The sequence below is a fragment of the Stegastes partitus genome, unplaced genomic scaffold (genome assembly GCF_000690725.1).
Source record: "Stegastes partitus isolate 25-593 unplaced genomic scaffold, Stegastes_partitus-1.0.2 Scaffold832, whole genome shotgun sequence".
NCBI classification, from domain to species: Eukaryota; Metazoa; Chordata; class Actinopteri; family Pomacentridae; genus Stegastes; species Stegastes partitus.
This window is the reverse complement of record NW_007578563.1, coordinates 83,511-94,257: the sequence shown is the minus strand read 5'-3', so window position 1 is coordinate 94,257 and position 10,747 is coordinate 83,511. Positions and strand designations below refer to the sequence as shown.

The 10,747-nt window shown below is 43.7% G+C and overlaps 3 protein-coding genes across 4 annotated transcripts in view; 1 reads left to right on the top strand and 2 right to left on the bottom strand.

The window, feature by feature from the left end:
• Positions 1–518: 518 nt before the first annotated feature.
• Positions 519–3,697, bottom strand: cebp1 (CCAAT/enhancer binding protein (C/EBP) 1). Its single transcript, XM_008292787.1, has 3 exons — positions 3,632–3,697; positions 1,775–2,050; positions 519–1,692 (listed from the first exon to the last, which is right to left on the bottom strand). Exons 1-3 carry the CDS (start codon positions 3,632–3,634, stop codon positions 1,387–1,389), a joined length of 585 nt encoding a protein of 194 aa, XP_008291009.1. The 5' UTR covers positions 3,635–3,697; the 3' UTR covers positions 519–1,386.
• Positions 3,698–4,104: 407 nt separating this feature from the next.
• On the top strand, positions 4,105–9,390 carry ngdn (neuroguidin, EIF4E binding protein). The gene is made up of 11 exons (XM_008292780.1): positions 4,105–4,141; positions 4,441–4,500; positions 5,207–5,278; positions 6,227–6,364; positions 6,438–6,522; positions 6,628–6,680; positions 6,759–6,876; positions 7,033–7,207; positions 8,218–8,371; positions 9,039–9,102; positions 9,271–9,390. The coding sequence occupies exons 1-11, from the start codon at positions 4,121–4,123 to the stop codon at positions 9,288–9,290; spliced, it is 960 nt and encodes a 319-aa protein (XP_008291002.1). The 5' UTR covers positions 4,105–4,120; the 3' UTR covers positions 9,291–9,390.
• Positions 9,391–10,022: 632 nt separating this feature from the next.
• Positions 10,023–10,747, bottom strand: part of pabpn1 (poly(A) binding protein, nuclear 1) — a 12,523-nt gene continuing 11,798 nt past the window's right edge. For both annotated transcript variants that reach the window (XM_008292781.1, XM_008292783.1), the window contains exon 7: positions 10,023–10,700. In XM_008292781.1, coding sequence (XP_008291003.1) covers positions 10,505–10,700 — 196 coding nt within the window. In that variant the 3' untranslated portion in view covers positions 10,023–10,504. The remainder of the gene's footprint in view (positions 10,701–10,747) is intronic.

The window sequence follows — 10,747 nt, the reverse complement described above, 5'->3', positions numbered from 1 at the left end:
GTAACAGGACTTCAAACTCCCTTTTTCATAATTTTCCGGTGACTAATTAACTTCCTGAAAGCGTCACAGCCTCGATTTCAAAAATATTGAGCTCATGTCTCATTTACCTAAAAGGAAGTTTCAGTTATTTAGATTTTCTTTTTAACATTTTATTAATTTAGCTAACTGCTATATTGCCTGTTCTTTATATTTTAACAGTTATTATTTAACCTGTGTGTTTATCTGCTCTCCTGTAAGCTGCAAAGGTTAGCACAGCTCGCTAACTAGCTTAACACCAACAGTGCTAACCGAGCAGGTTACTGGATAATTAGAACAAATGCTAATTTAAAACGTAAATGTCCGCTTGTTTTGAAAGCATTAAACAATGTAAAGTTTAACTAATTCCATCCAAGTTAGAGATAAAGTAGTAGCATTAGCTTAGCATTAGCTAGTTAGCCACGGCTATTACAACATTGCAGTGATAGTTGTCATTTCAGCTCATGAAAACCTCGTCTGGAAAAAAATCAAGTTTTACTTTGTTAATCTGTCCATACGAGGTTTTATTATATTTATGCTAAAATACACATCATGAGTGACGTCAGCAGTCAGAGTGTTTTTAACCTCAAACTGCACAAATATGGATTCAGACTTCCAGCGTGTCCTACAAACAAACATCCTGTCATCTTGGGACTTTCTGTATCATTATTCTTCTTCAGAATGAGTCGACATTCATGGCTGAATGACTCCAGCATTACAACTTGCCGTTGTGTAGAATAAAGTGGTTTAACAATGTTTGATTAGTGAAAGGTGAGCTGGTGTACTCGATCTGCAGCGAGTGGCTCAGGGGTGTGTACACAGAAAGATTCAGACTACAAAGATCTTCACATGTTAGGTAAATGCTTACTTCTATGTAGGCCAACAGCTGTTCTGATGGATAAACACTAAATATCTAACTTTGCTACACAGAGAGGAGTTTTTAAGGGTTTAATCAACAACCGGAGACGGACTTTTGTGATTTAAACTGAACCTCTGCAAATGTAAAGCTGGACAGATATTACCAAATTAAATGAAGAGGGACACGTGCAGCCCAGTTTGCAGTGAACCCTGAAAAGCCCTTGACACAGTGTGAAGGTCACGACCTCAGGAGCAGCTACGACGCTGCCGGTGTGTCGGGTTTCCTCCCACATAAAACTACGATGAACCACTTCCATGTCTCGCATTACATTCCACTCAAAATAATCAATTTCAAATCTACTACCTCTAGGTCACTTTCTCATTTCCCCAATTGTGATAAAAAAGCACTAAGACGTGATTGGCTTTGGGTCTTGGAGGCCTGCCTGGACACACCGATAATGACTGTGAAGCCTGTAGCTGGATGTTAAATATGAATGTGGTTCTGGGCCGTGTTCAGATGCTGGACTCCCCTGCTGCTCCCTCCTCGGCGCCCTGCAGGTGCCGCTGTGACAGGATGTGTTTCAGAGTGTCCAGCTCCTGCGTCAGCTGTCCTATCCTCATCTGCAGCTTCTGGTTATCCTCCTGCAGCTGCAGGGCCCTCTGCTGGGTCAGCATGATCCTCCGGCGGGCCTTGTCCCGGCTCTTCCTCACCGCGATGTTGTTCCTCTCTCGTCTCTGGCGATACTCTGCACTGTCCTTGCTGATGCTCCTCTTGGTCACCGGGGCTCTCAGGGTGGGCAGCAGGAAGGGAGAGAAGTCCTGGAGTCAGAAGAACAAAAGTGTTTAAGCTGCAGGAGGACAGTTTTTATCCTTCTGTCCACTCACCAGAAGCTCCTCTCACCTGCTGGGTGCTGCTCTGGTGGTGGTTGGTGCTGGACGGGCTGGAGGTGTTGGTGAGGCAGGACGGCGTGTACGGCAGGTACGACAGTCCCATCATCTGCTCTGCCACCCTGTCGTCGGCGCCGCCCCGGATCATCCCCTGAGAGTACGAGAGCATGTCCATCTGGGACATCTGATTGGTGGACTGGTTGGAGGGGTTCAGGGTCTGGCCTTGGCCCTGACCCGGGTACGAGCTCACCCACTCCTGGATGACAGAGGACACCCTGGAATCAGACATCTGGAGGAGGCACAATAAGACGCTTTTATTCTCTTTTATAAAGTTTTGATCTTTGAAGCAAAATGAGTAAAATAGATCAAGAAGACAGATTTCACAGTAATTAGTTATAATTAGGATTTTACACATAAAGCAAAGTGTTGAATGAGTTGTAGAAAATCATGAAGGGTTTTTCCTGCATAAGGATTTTTTTCCACCATCAAATAGGTTTTAGTCAGCATCAGAAGGATCTTAAATAAGCATCAAATTCAATATACATACACACATCCACACATCCACATGGGCTGTTATTGACTTCAGCATGAGAGACATTTTTGTTTATCAAATTGTCTGACATAAAAGAAAAGCGTGTGAATTTATGTCAAATAAGTTAACAGACTGGTTTCCTTCACTGATCGTAGCTCCTGCTGCATCACCACCATTCTGAGCAGAATAAACCTCGATCACGTATAAAAATGTTCTTGACCAGCTACGATAAAAAAGGCAATAAACTGTTACTATTAATGAATATATATTATACTATAATTTAACACACTGAAGGGACTTATTCTGCTTTCTACTGTCGACTTTTACCTTCTCATTTTTTTTAAAAACAGCTACTAATCCAGAACTTGCACTCACAAAGGAGTTTACGTGTGTTTGACATCCGCTAAAGGAAATTATGTCAATATTTCCTACTTCATGCCGCGTACAAATAGACATTTCTTCGGCTGCCATCCTTTTCAGATGAAGCGTTTCAAGAATACACTTTAATTCGGCACAAATGATTCTGAGCAGAAAATACAGTCACATGGAATATATGTTGTTTGTAAGCAGTAGATTCTTGACTTTGTTACGATTTAAACACGTAGACTGTACGATGAGTGATAACTGAGTAAAAAATAAACAATAAACTCACTGAAACTTGAGCTACAGCTGCTCAATTATTGAATTAATTCATCAGCAACCATTTTGAGAACAAATTAATAGTTTGGTTTCTCGGTCTCTATTACAGCAACTTTAGGTTTCAGAGTTTTGAAATCGTGTTTGTACAAAAAAAGCAATAAAAATCTGTAAACTTCAGCTCTACATGATTGTATAGTTTTCCTTTTTTGACATTTTTTAGAGGCCAAAAAATCAATTAACTGAACAGATAAAACACAAAAGAACTGCTGGACAGTCCAACATCAACACAAAAACATCAGGTTTGTTTCTAAATGCACAAAAATCATAATAATAATTAATATAGAATAATAATAGAAGTAATAATAATGGCTGCTGACTGTAAATGTAAATTAATTCCTTTGAGCTCTGTGTTCTAGTTTAACATCTATGATTATTGATATTCCCTTTTTATTCATTTTCTTTTCACATCTACATTCGCAGTAATAAATAGGATTTTAATTCTATTAATTAAAAAAAAGAAAAAACTGTGAATAACGTGCTGAACTCTTGGAGCCGCTGCATCAAACCACTTTTAATTCTTTGCATGGTTTCTTTATTGAAAGGGTCAAAGTTATACTTGCTTAGTTTCTGCACTCGCTTCTCCTCGTCACACTAATAATAATTAATTAATAACTAATAAGCTCTGAAGATGAGACTCACCATGACTTATCGCTCCACAAACTCTCAGAGTTCTCTTCAGGTTCTCCTCAAACTGTGTGACTGAAAGAGACAGAGACAGGTACCACATCACACCATCACTTCCTCTCTCTCTCTCTCTCTCTCTCTCTCTCTCTCACACACACACACACACACACACACACACACACACACACACACACACAGATAACATTCAGACTAAATGTTTGTGACTCTCATCACATCTACAGATTGTTTCTCTTCCACCACCTGATGACAAGAACACCATAAATGCTGCATTTATGTTTTTTTCTTTGTTTTTAAAGATGCAGAAATTCAACAGCTTTTAGCAGCAGGCCACCTTAGATCATTTACAGACTAAGAATGCATTTTAGCTGATTAAAATCTGCTCCTTGGTGCCACTAACTAGCTTAATAGTAAAGTTTGCACAACTGATTAAATTCCGCGGCACTTCGCTCCTTTGCGGCTTCCGTAGTTTACAGTGGAGTTAAAATGGCGGCTCCTGTTGACAACGTGAGTACAAGCCGGCTAGCTGCTGCTTAACGAGCTTTTTATTCTATATTTCCACTGCATGTGTTAGCATACGGATAACTCTAACAGTGTAATGCGTTTAGTGAAGCTCTCCTTGATGCAGGAGGTTTATTAAAGCGAGAGTTTGAATAGTTTTGCTTTTAAAGACGTGTGCTAACCAGCTAGCCGCTAGTTGAAGCTAGCCGCTAGCTGCACACTCCGCCCTCTCTGCTGCACCGCTACATGTGGATAAAGTTTATGTGTTCGCTGTATTTCTGACGTGTTATTTAATTATCTCACAGGATTTGATTGAAGGTGATTTACCCAGAGCTGTTGAGCTGCTGAACAATCTCACAGAACAGGTACGAAGATGTTGTTTTAAATATTAATCCCATACAGAGGCTGTGTTGTTGTTGTCTATACGATCAGACAAGCCCAGACATCTTTACACTTTAACCTGATAAGTAGACATAAATGAACCACTTGGCTCGACTAAAGCTGCCTGTCTTAGCCAGTCAGAGTGAGTTTGTTTTGTCTTGTAGGTTAGGTTTTAATTTTTAAATGCTGATCACATTTAACAGTAGTTTTTGTGACAGAACCTTTGAGTAGTTCAGGGGCAGAGATGCTGGTTAGTTATGGGCTATAAAATCCCTCAAATCAATAACTAATAATAATCAGGACAGTTCTGTTGTCTGTGCTGATGACAACATTAAAAATTAAGTCCCAGTTTATTATTCTGGTCACTTATCAAACTACAGAAACTTCGATGGATCCTGAAGCTGCAGGTGTTTAATCAACTGTGAGGAAAGACTTCTACATAAAAAGAGATCCAGGGCTCTATCTTTAGACGTCCAGGTCTAACGATGCCACTGATCCTGTGTGATCCTTGTAGTGTTTGCTGGTGGAGATTCTTAATTTCTTTCTTTCTTTATAAAATACTGCTGTTGAATCTGGATCTATTAACGTCTTATTGTTGGTGTATTCTGTGTTTCTCTGAACCACTGAGGCGAACACAGGAGCTGTAGATGTGAGAGATAAAACATTTTATTTCTTTTTTTTCCTCTTTAGGTGGCTTCAGTCACAAGTCATGTTCGTGAGCTGCTAACTAGAGTCAAAGATGGGGCGCTTAAAACATCAAAGGTGAGTAAAGACTTGATCAGAGCTGGAAATAAAACTCCTCACCAGCTGTAATCAGCTGTGTTGTTGTGAGGGACCCTGAACCTGAGCAGGTCGGCAGCAGGACCGTCCTGTCTTGGACCAGGACTTCCCTCATTATGGACTTCGATCATGGCAAACATTTTAGTTTACAGAGTGCCGGTGATGCGGGTGTTTATTGCACAGAGGATGTTTTGTTGCTCCCAAGAGAGACAAACCCTCTCCAGTCATTTACTCACGCATAATAGGCTTCTTTAGGTCTTAGAAATAATACACAGATACAGAAGAAAATACTCAGATATATGTTGAAGGTAAGAGGCACAGGATCGGCTGATTATCGTCTCCAACCTTCAGCATTTCTCTGATCATTAGTATTTTGTTATTTTTAATTGAATGTACTCATCTGGCTCTGGGGCAGCTGCTTCTCTCCATCTGTAGTCCAACCAGCAGCACTGTCTGATTTATTACAGTAAGAACTTGTCAATAGTGAAGGTTACCTGTAGAGAAATCCTCTTTTAATTAAACATCCATCGATCCATAAGGCGTTTAAGAAAAGCTTTTTGTTGTAGTTGGTGTTATTTTTAATTTTGACTCCGAAGTTTCCACTCATACAACAGATGTGTTCCAGATATCAGTTATCAGTCTCCTTGATTGCGACCAGTAGTCCTGAAAATCCACATCACTGGACCTCTATCATGTGCAGCACACAGATCAGTCATCCTTACTGCCATCCAAAAGATCCCTTCTGCATTTCCTTAAGTTGTGTTTAAACACAATGATCACGAACTTACCTGCACACAGAAATCATGTCTGAGCATTGATGTAGCCGCCAGGTGTCCTCCGCTGAGTGGAGAGGACGTGGAGACATCCAGGTCCTGTTGAGACAAACTTCAGCTCTCTTCAACTCTCCATCTGCCTCCTCTCTCCCTGCAGGGTTTGTCTTTCCTGGACCTTCGCTACCACCTGCTGCTCTTCTACCTGCAGGACCTCACTCACCTGATCAGCATCAAGACGGAAGGAGGCAAAATCAAGGAGAGCGACGCCTTGAACAGAGTGGTCACAATCAGAACGGTAAGATGATACAAAGGTGTTTACTCACAGCTGTCCAGACAACATATTACATATGTTCCTTGTCTTTTTGAAGGTCCTGGAGAAAATGCGGCCGCTGGACCACAAGCTGAAGTACCAGATCGATAAACTGGTGCGCACGGCTGTGACTGGAAGTTTAGGTGAGACTGATGTGATGTCAGTGATCTGAAGGACAGAAATCAGACTCGTGGTTTGCATTCATCCACTTTTCATTCAACGCTGTCTCGTGTTTTTGTTGATTACAGCTGAAAACGACCCGCTGCAGCTTCGTCCTAATCCTGAGAATCTCATCAGCAAAGTAGGTTTGCTCCTTTTAATTCCTCTTTTTGTTTGAGTGACCTCTGCTGACCGACTGTTTCTCTGTATTGTCGCCCAGCTGGGTGATTCTGGGGAGTCTGAAGACGAAGCTGAGGACAAGGCGGCCTCAGAGAAGAAAGCAGCTCACTCTAGTGGCAGGAAATATGTACCGCCCAAGATCGCCCCGATGCATTATGGTAACGTCATTCATTCACCTCTGTGACTGGAGCTGCTCTTAAAAACACTCATCAGTGCTGCCAGAAGCAAACCTCACACCACCAAACATCTGCACTACAGTCTGGTTCCTGTAGAAGATGCTCCGGCCCTGCTGTCAACTTTCTTTTTTCCTCCAGATGGTGACATGACGGAGGCAGACAAAAAGAAGGCCCTGGTGGAGCGTCGCCGACAGGCAGCTCTCAGAAGCTCCGTGATCCAGGAGCTGAGGCAGCAGTACAGCGACGCCCCCGAAGAGATCAGGGACAGACGGGACTTCCAGAGCGAGCGAGAGAGCCGCGACGAGCTGCACAGGTACAATCGTGACTCGATAATCGACCCTTAACAATCCTAAACCTGCTATCTGACAAGTTTTTAGGAAAAACCAACAGAACCCATAAAAACAGCCTTAACATAGCGACAGCCTTGGATTGTGACTCCGACATGACATTTAATGTCACCAATCAGGATGACGGCGTATTATCTGACTGAACAATCCCACAGATTGGCTACGTTCACACTGCAGGACTTGATGCTCAATGAGGATTTCTTTGTGACTTCCTTCACGTTTCCAGTTCAATGCGACTTGTATGTGATCTGCTGTGTGAACTTCATACGAGCCAAAAGTGTCCCGCATGCGCAGAAGAGGACACGACGACGTCACACGCAGCGAGCGTGCTCAGTGTTTATGGAAGTAAACATGGATGGTAACGGTGGAGCGTATCTGCCACTCCCCCGCCGCCACCGATGGAGGAAACAGAAGTGTGAGCGCTAACTAAACTAGCATCAGCAGCCAAGTACTGCCTGTGTGTTCTGGACACTTCCACCCCGTCAGAGCGCTGCCCCGGGGTGGAAGTGTCCCCCGACCAGGAAGAATATTCATCATTAGTTGGGCCTGAACATCCAGAGAGCAGAAAGTTCTACTGGGACCAGAACTACTAGTTATTATAACAACTATGAACAATAATGAACAACTAATGAGCCTTCCAGCATCAAGCCCTCCTTGTATCTGGATCTCCGTCTGGACAATCCGACAGCCTTGATATCCGACATAAAAGAAGGTTTTACATTTAGTATCAGGTTATTGAGTCACGACTGTACTTACGTTTATCTTCCTTATAAAGGTAGAGAGAGAGCCTGTGGACACTCAGTGGAATCATGTTACTTACATCTGATAAAGTCACAACACTATAGGTTGGGGTAGATGAGACTTTTGCAGATATCTTGTGGTCTTTTATCGTCTCCCACAAACTAATCTTAGTATTCTTTTGTCTGGCAGTTTGTGTCTCCCAAGCGTCCTTGTTAAATTGTTTTCTTCCTCCCAGGAAACACTACGAGGAGTCGATGATGGTGCGTCTGAACATGCCAAAGCATCAGAAGAACGCCAGGAAGAGAGGCCAGATGGGCATGTCGGGCCAGCTCGGCGGCATCACGCACTTCGGCGACATCTCGGCTCTGACCGGCGGCGAAGGCAGACAGGTACGGGAACGCTGCTGTCGATCCAGTTTGATTTGGGTTGGGACTGAGGTTTCCTGGTAGTTTGGCTCAGGTGGAGACTCCAAGGTACCCTGAGCTTTTGGCACGCGTACTGGTGGGATTGTTGCTGAATGGAAACCGACCAGAAAGGCTTAATGATTTATACTGACTGTCATTCACATTGGGCTGCCTCCAGCACACACTTAACGTTGGACAGAAGACGTGTGTGTGTGTGTTGAAGGGCTCTGGCATGTTTAGCTAAATGCTAATACATGTGGGTACCTCTGTGACTCAGTCGTCTGGTGCAGAGTTGGCAGTTCTGCTGGCAGCAGCTATAATTTGTGCCTACACAGGTTTGGCATCCGTCTCTGTTCTGTTTCCTGTCTGCTGTCATAAAGACGACTAATGACTCGGACTAATGACCGCTCAGCCTCTCGCTGATAAGTTCGCTCCGCTGCGTGCGGATGTGGAAAAACCCTTCAGTTAAGTGTATTTAAGAGGGACCTGGAAACTCCACGAGCTATGTTTAGATGTTGTCCTGGAAGAAGCCGCAAATAGACGTCGCTTGCAGGCCCGATCCGGAGCAGGATGAATGGGAGCTTTGTTTGTCGCGTTAATTTCGATTCTTAATGTGGCTGCTGGTCTTAACGCGTTTTCTTTATGGGTGCAGGACGGGGACGACGCTCGACCCAAGAAGAAGAAGAAGCTGATGAAGAAGAAAACCAAAAGAAAAGGTGAGGGATCATTTAACTCTTACTTACCGTAAGAACTGCTCCAGCACTTCAGCAGGGTCGTGGTTGTTCCATAAACCAACCAGACATAATCAGTCGGTTCTAATTTGATCTTATTCAGGATAAATGCAGCTTTCAAGGTTAATCATCTCGTATTTCTTTCCTTTGCAGCTTTCAAGAAGCACAGATAGACCTGAGGCATCGTGTCAGGAGACCGCAGGATTTCATCTTTTTAGTTTGTTTAAAAATTCCCCACCACACCGCAATAAACGTTTACTGTTCAACCTTTCATTTGTGTGCCACGTTTGTTCATGGCCATTAGAGGGCAGTCACGGCTCCTCCTGGTTGAGGGGAACAAACAAACCATCAATTAGGAGACACAGATTTCAGGATTCTGCTTTGGACTAATTGTTCAGAGAGCTCAAGACGTTCAGAGAGAACCTGAATCTGGATGAACGGCCAGATGTCGGCGAGGCCTTTCCACCACCTGCTGCTGAACGCTCAGTATAAATGGATTCCTATAGGTCCGTTTGATGTCGCAGATGCAGTAAATAAAACTCATAAGTCACGTTTTAATCCAAAAACTGGTACCAGATGTTTGGTCGGCAAATCATTTCAAGTAAGCTCAAGCGTTTAAACTGTCAAAGTCATTTTATGTTTAACATTAAAACGCTGCAGGTGTGGCTTCGCTCAGCTCCAGCGACTGATTCCATCCTGACAATATGCAGCTTATTGATTCTACGTGATTCATGGTGAACACATCTGCTCTTCACTACGTCTAATCAGTCCAAGCGCAGGATAAACTCACACAGACGCAGTTTTCATTTTTACACAATGTCTTTATTTTTTTTTTCCTAATTACAGACTCATGGGTTAAAAATAAAAATAAAAAAAGCAAAACATTTGTTCAAACCCACTCCCCCTTTTTTTTTTTTTTTCCAAAAAGAAGAAAAACAAAAAGGTCTCCACACAGAAGATCCCCACCCCTGACTTTTTTTTTTTTTCCCCCCTGCCCTAAAATAACAGCTCCGGCCCACTCCTCTTTTTTTCTTTTAATTTGAATTAATAATCAATGCTGTTAGCTCATCATCATCATCAGCCTTCCTCAGACAAGCCGTGACTGCACTGCGCGTCGTCAGAGAAAGGGGGCACCTTAAGGTCCGCACCCCAAAAAACACCCTCGTCTCTGGTCCTGCCTTCCTCACCCTCACGCAAACTTGCCTGCCTGCCTGCCTGCCACTCAGCTATGTCGGCTTCAGCTCTCTGTGTATAAATCATGTGTTGGGTTGGCTGCCTGTTTAGTGCCGTCTGTACTGCAGTGTGTTGTGTGTCCATGTGTGTGTGTCTGTGTGTGTATGTGTGTGTCTATGCGATGTGTGAAGTGTGAAAAGGACTAAAAGCATCATCAGCGTTTGCTGTTGTAGTAAATGCCCCCAGCGGCGGGCCTGTGGTCGCCCTGCCCCCCTCCCCCGCCCCCCCACACCGACAGGATGGGGTGAGTGTGCATAGCGGGAGCAGAGAGAGAGAGAGATGCTGCGGAGACAGTGGGGGGGGCCGGCGCCACCTGGGGAGGGGTTGTCAGCCTCCACTGGTCCTGAAACCTGAAACGACAAGAAGTGGTCTAATATACAGAGAGAGGAGGGGGGGA

Bases quoted from the DNA above. Each gene is read 5' to 3' on its own strand.
- cebp1 (XM_008292787.1), bottom strand. The intron at 1,693-1,774 runs GTGAGAGGAGCT...TTCTGACTCCAG, and splicing joins ACCAGAGCAGCACCCAGCAG to GACTTCTCTCCCTTCCTGCT.
- ngdn (XM_008292780.1), top strand. From the start codon at position 4,121: ATGGCGGCTCCTGTTGACAAC. The intron at 4,142-4,440 runs GTGAGTACAAGC...ATTATCTCACAG, and splicing joins TGGCGGCTCCTGTTGACAAC to GATTTGATTGAAGGTGATTT. The intron at 6,681-6,758 runs GTAGGTTTGCTC...ATTGTCGCCCAG, and splicing joins CTGAGAATCTCATCAGCAAA to CTGGGTGATTCTGGGGAGTC.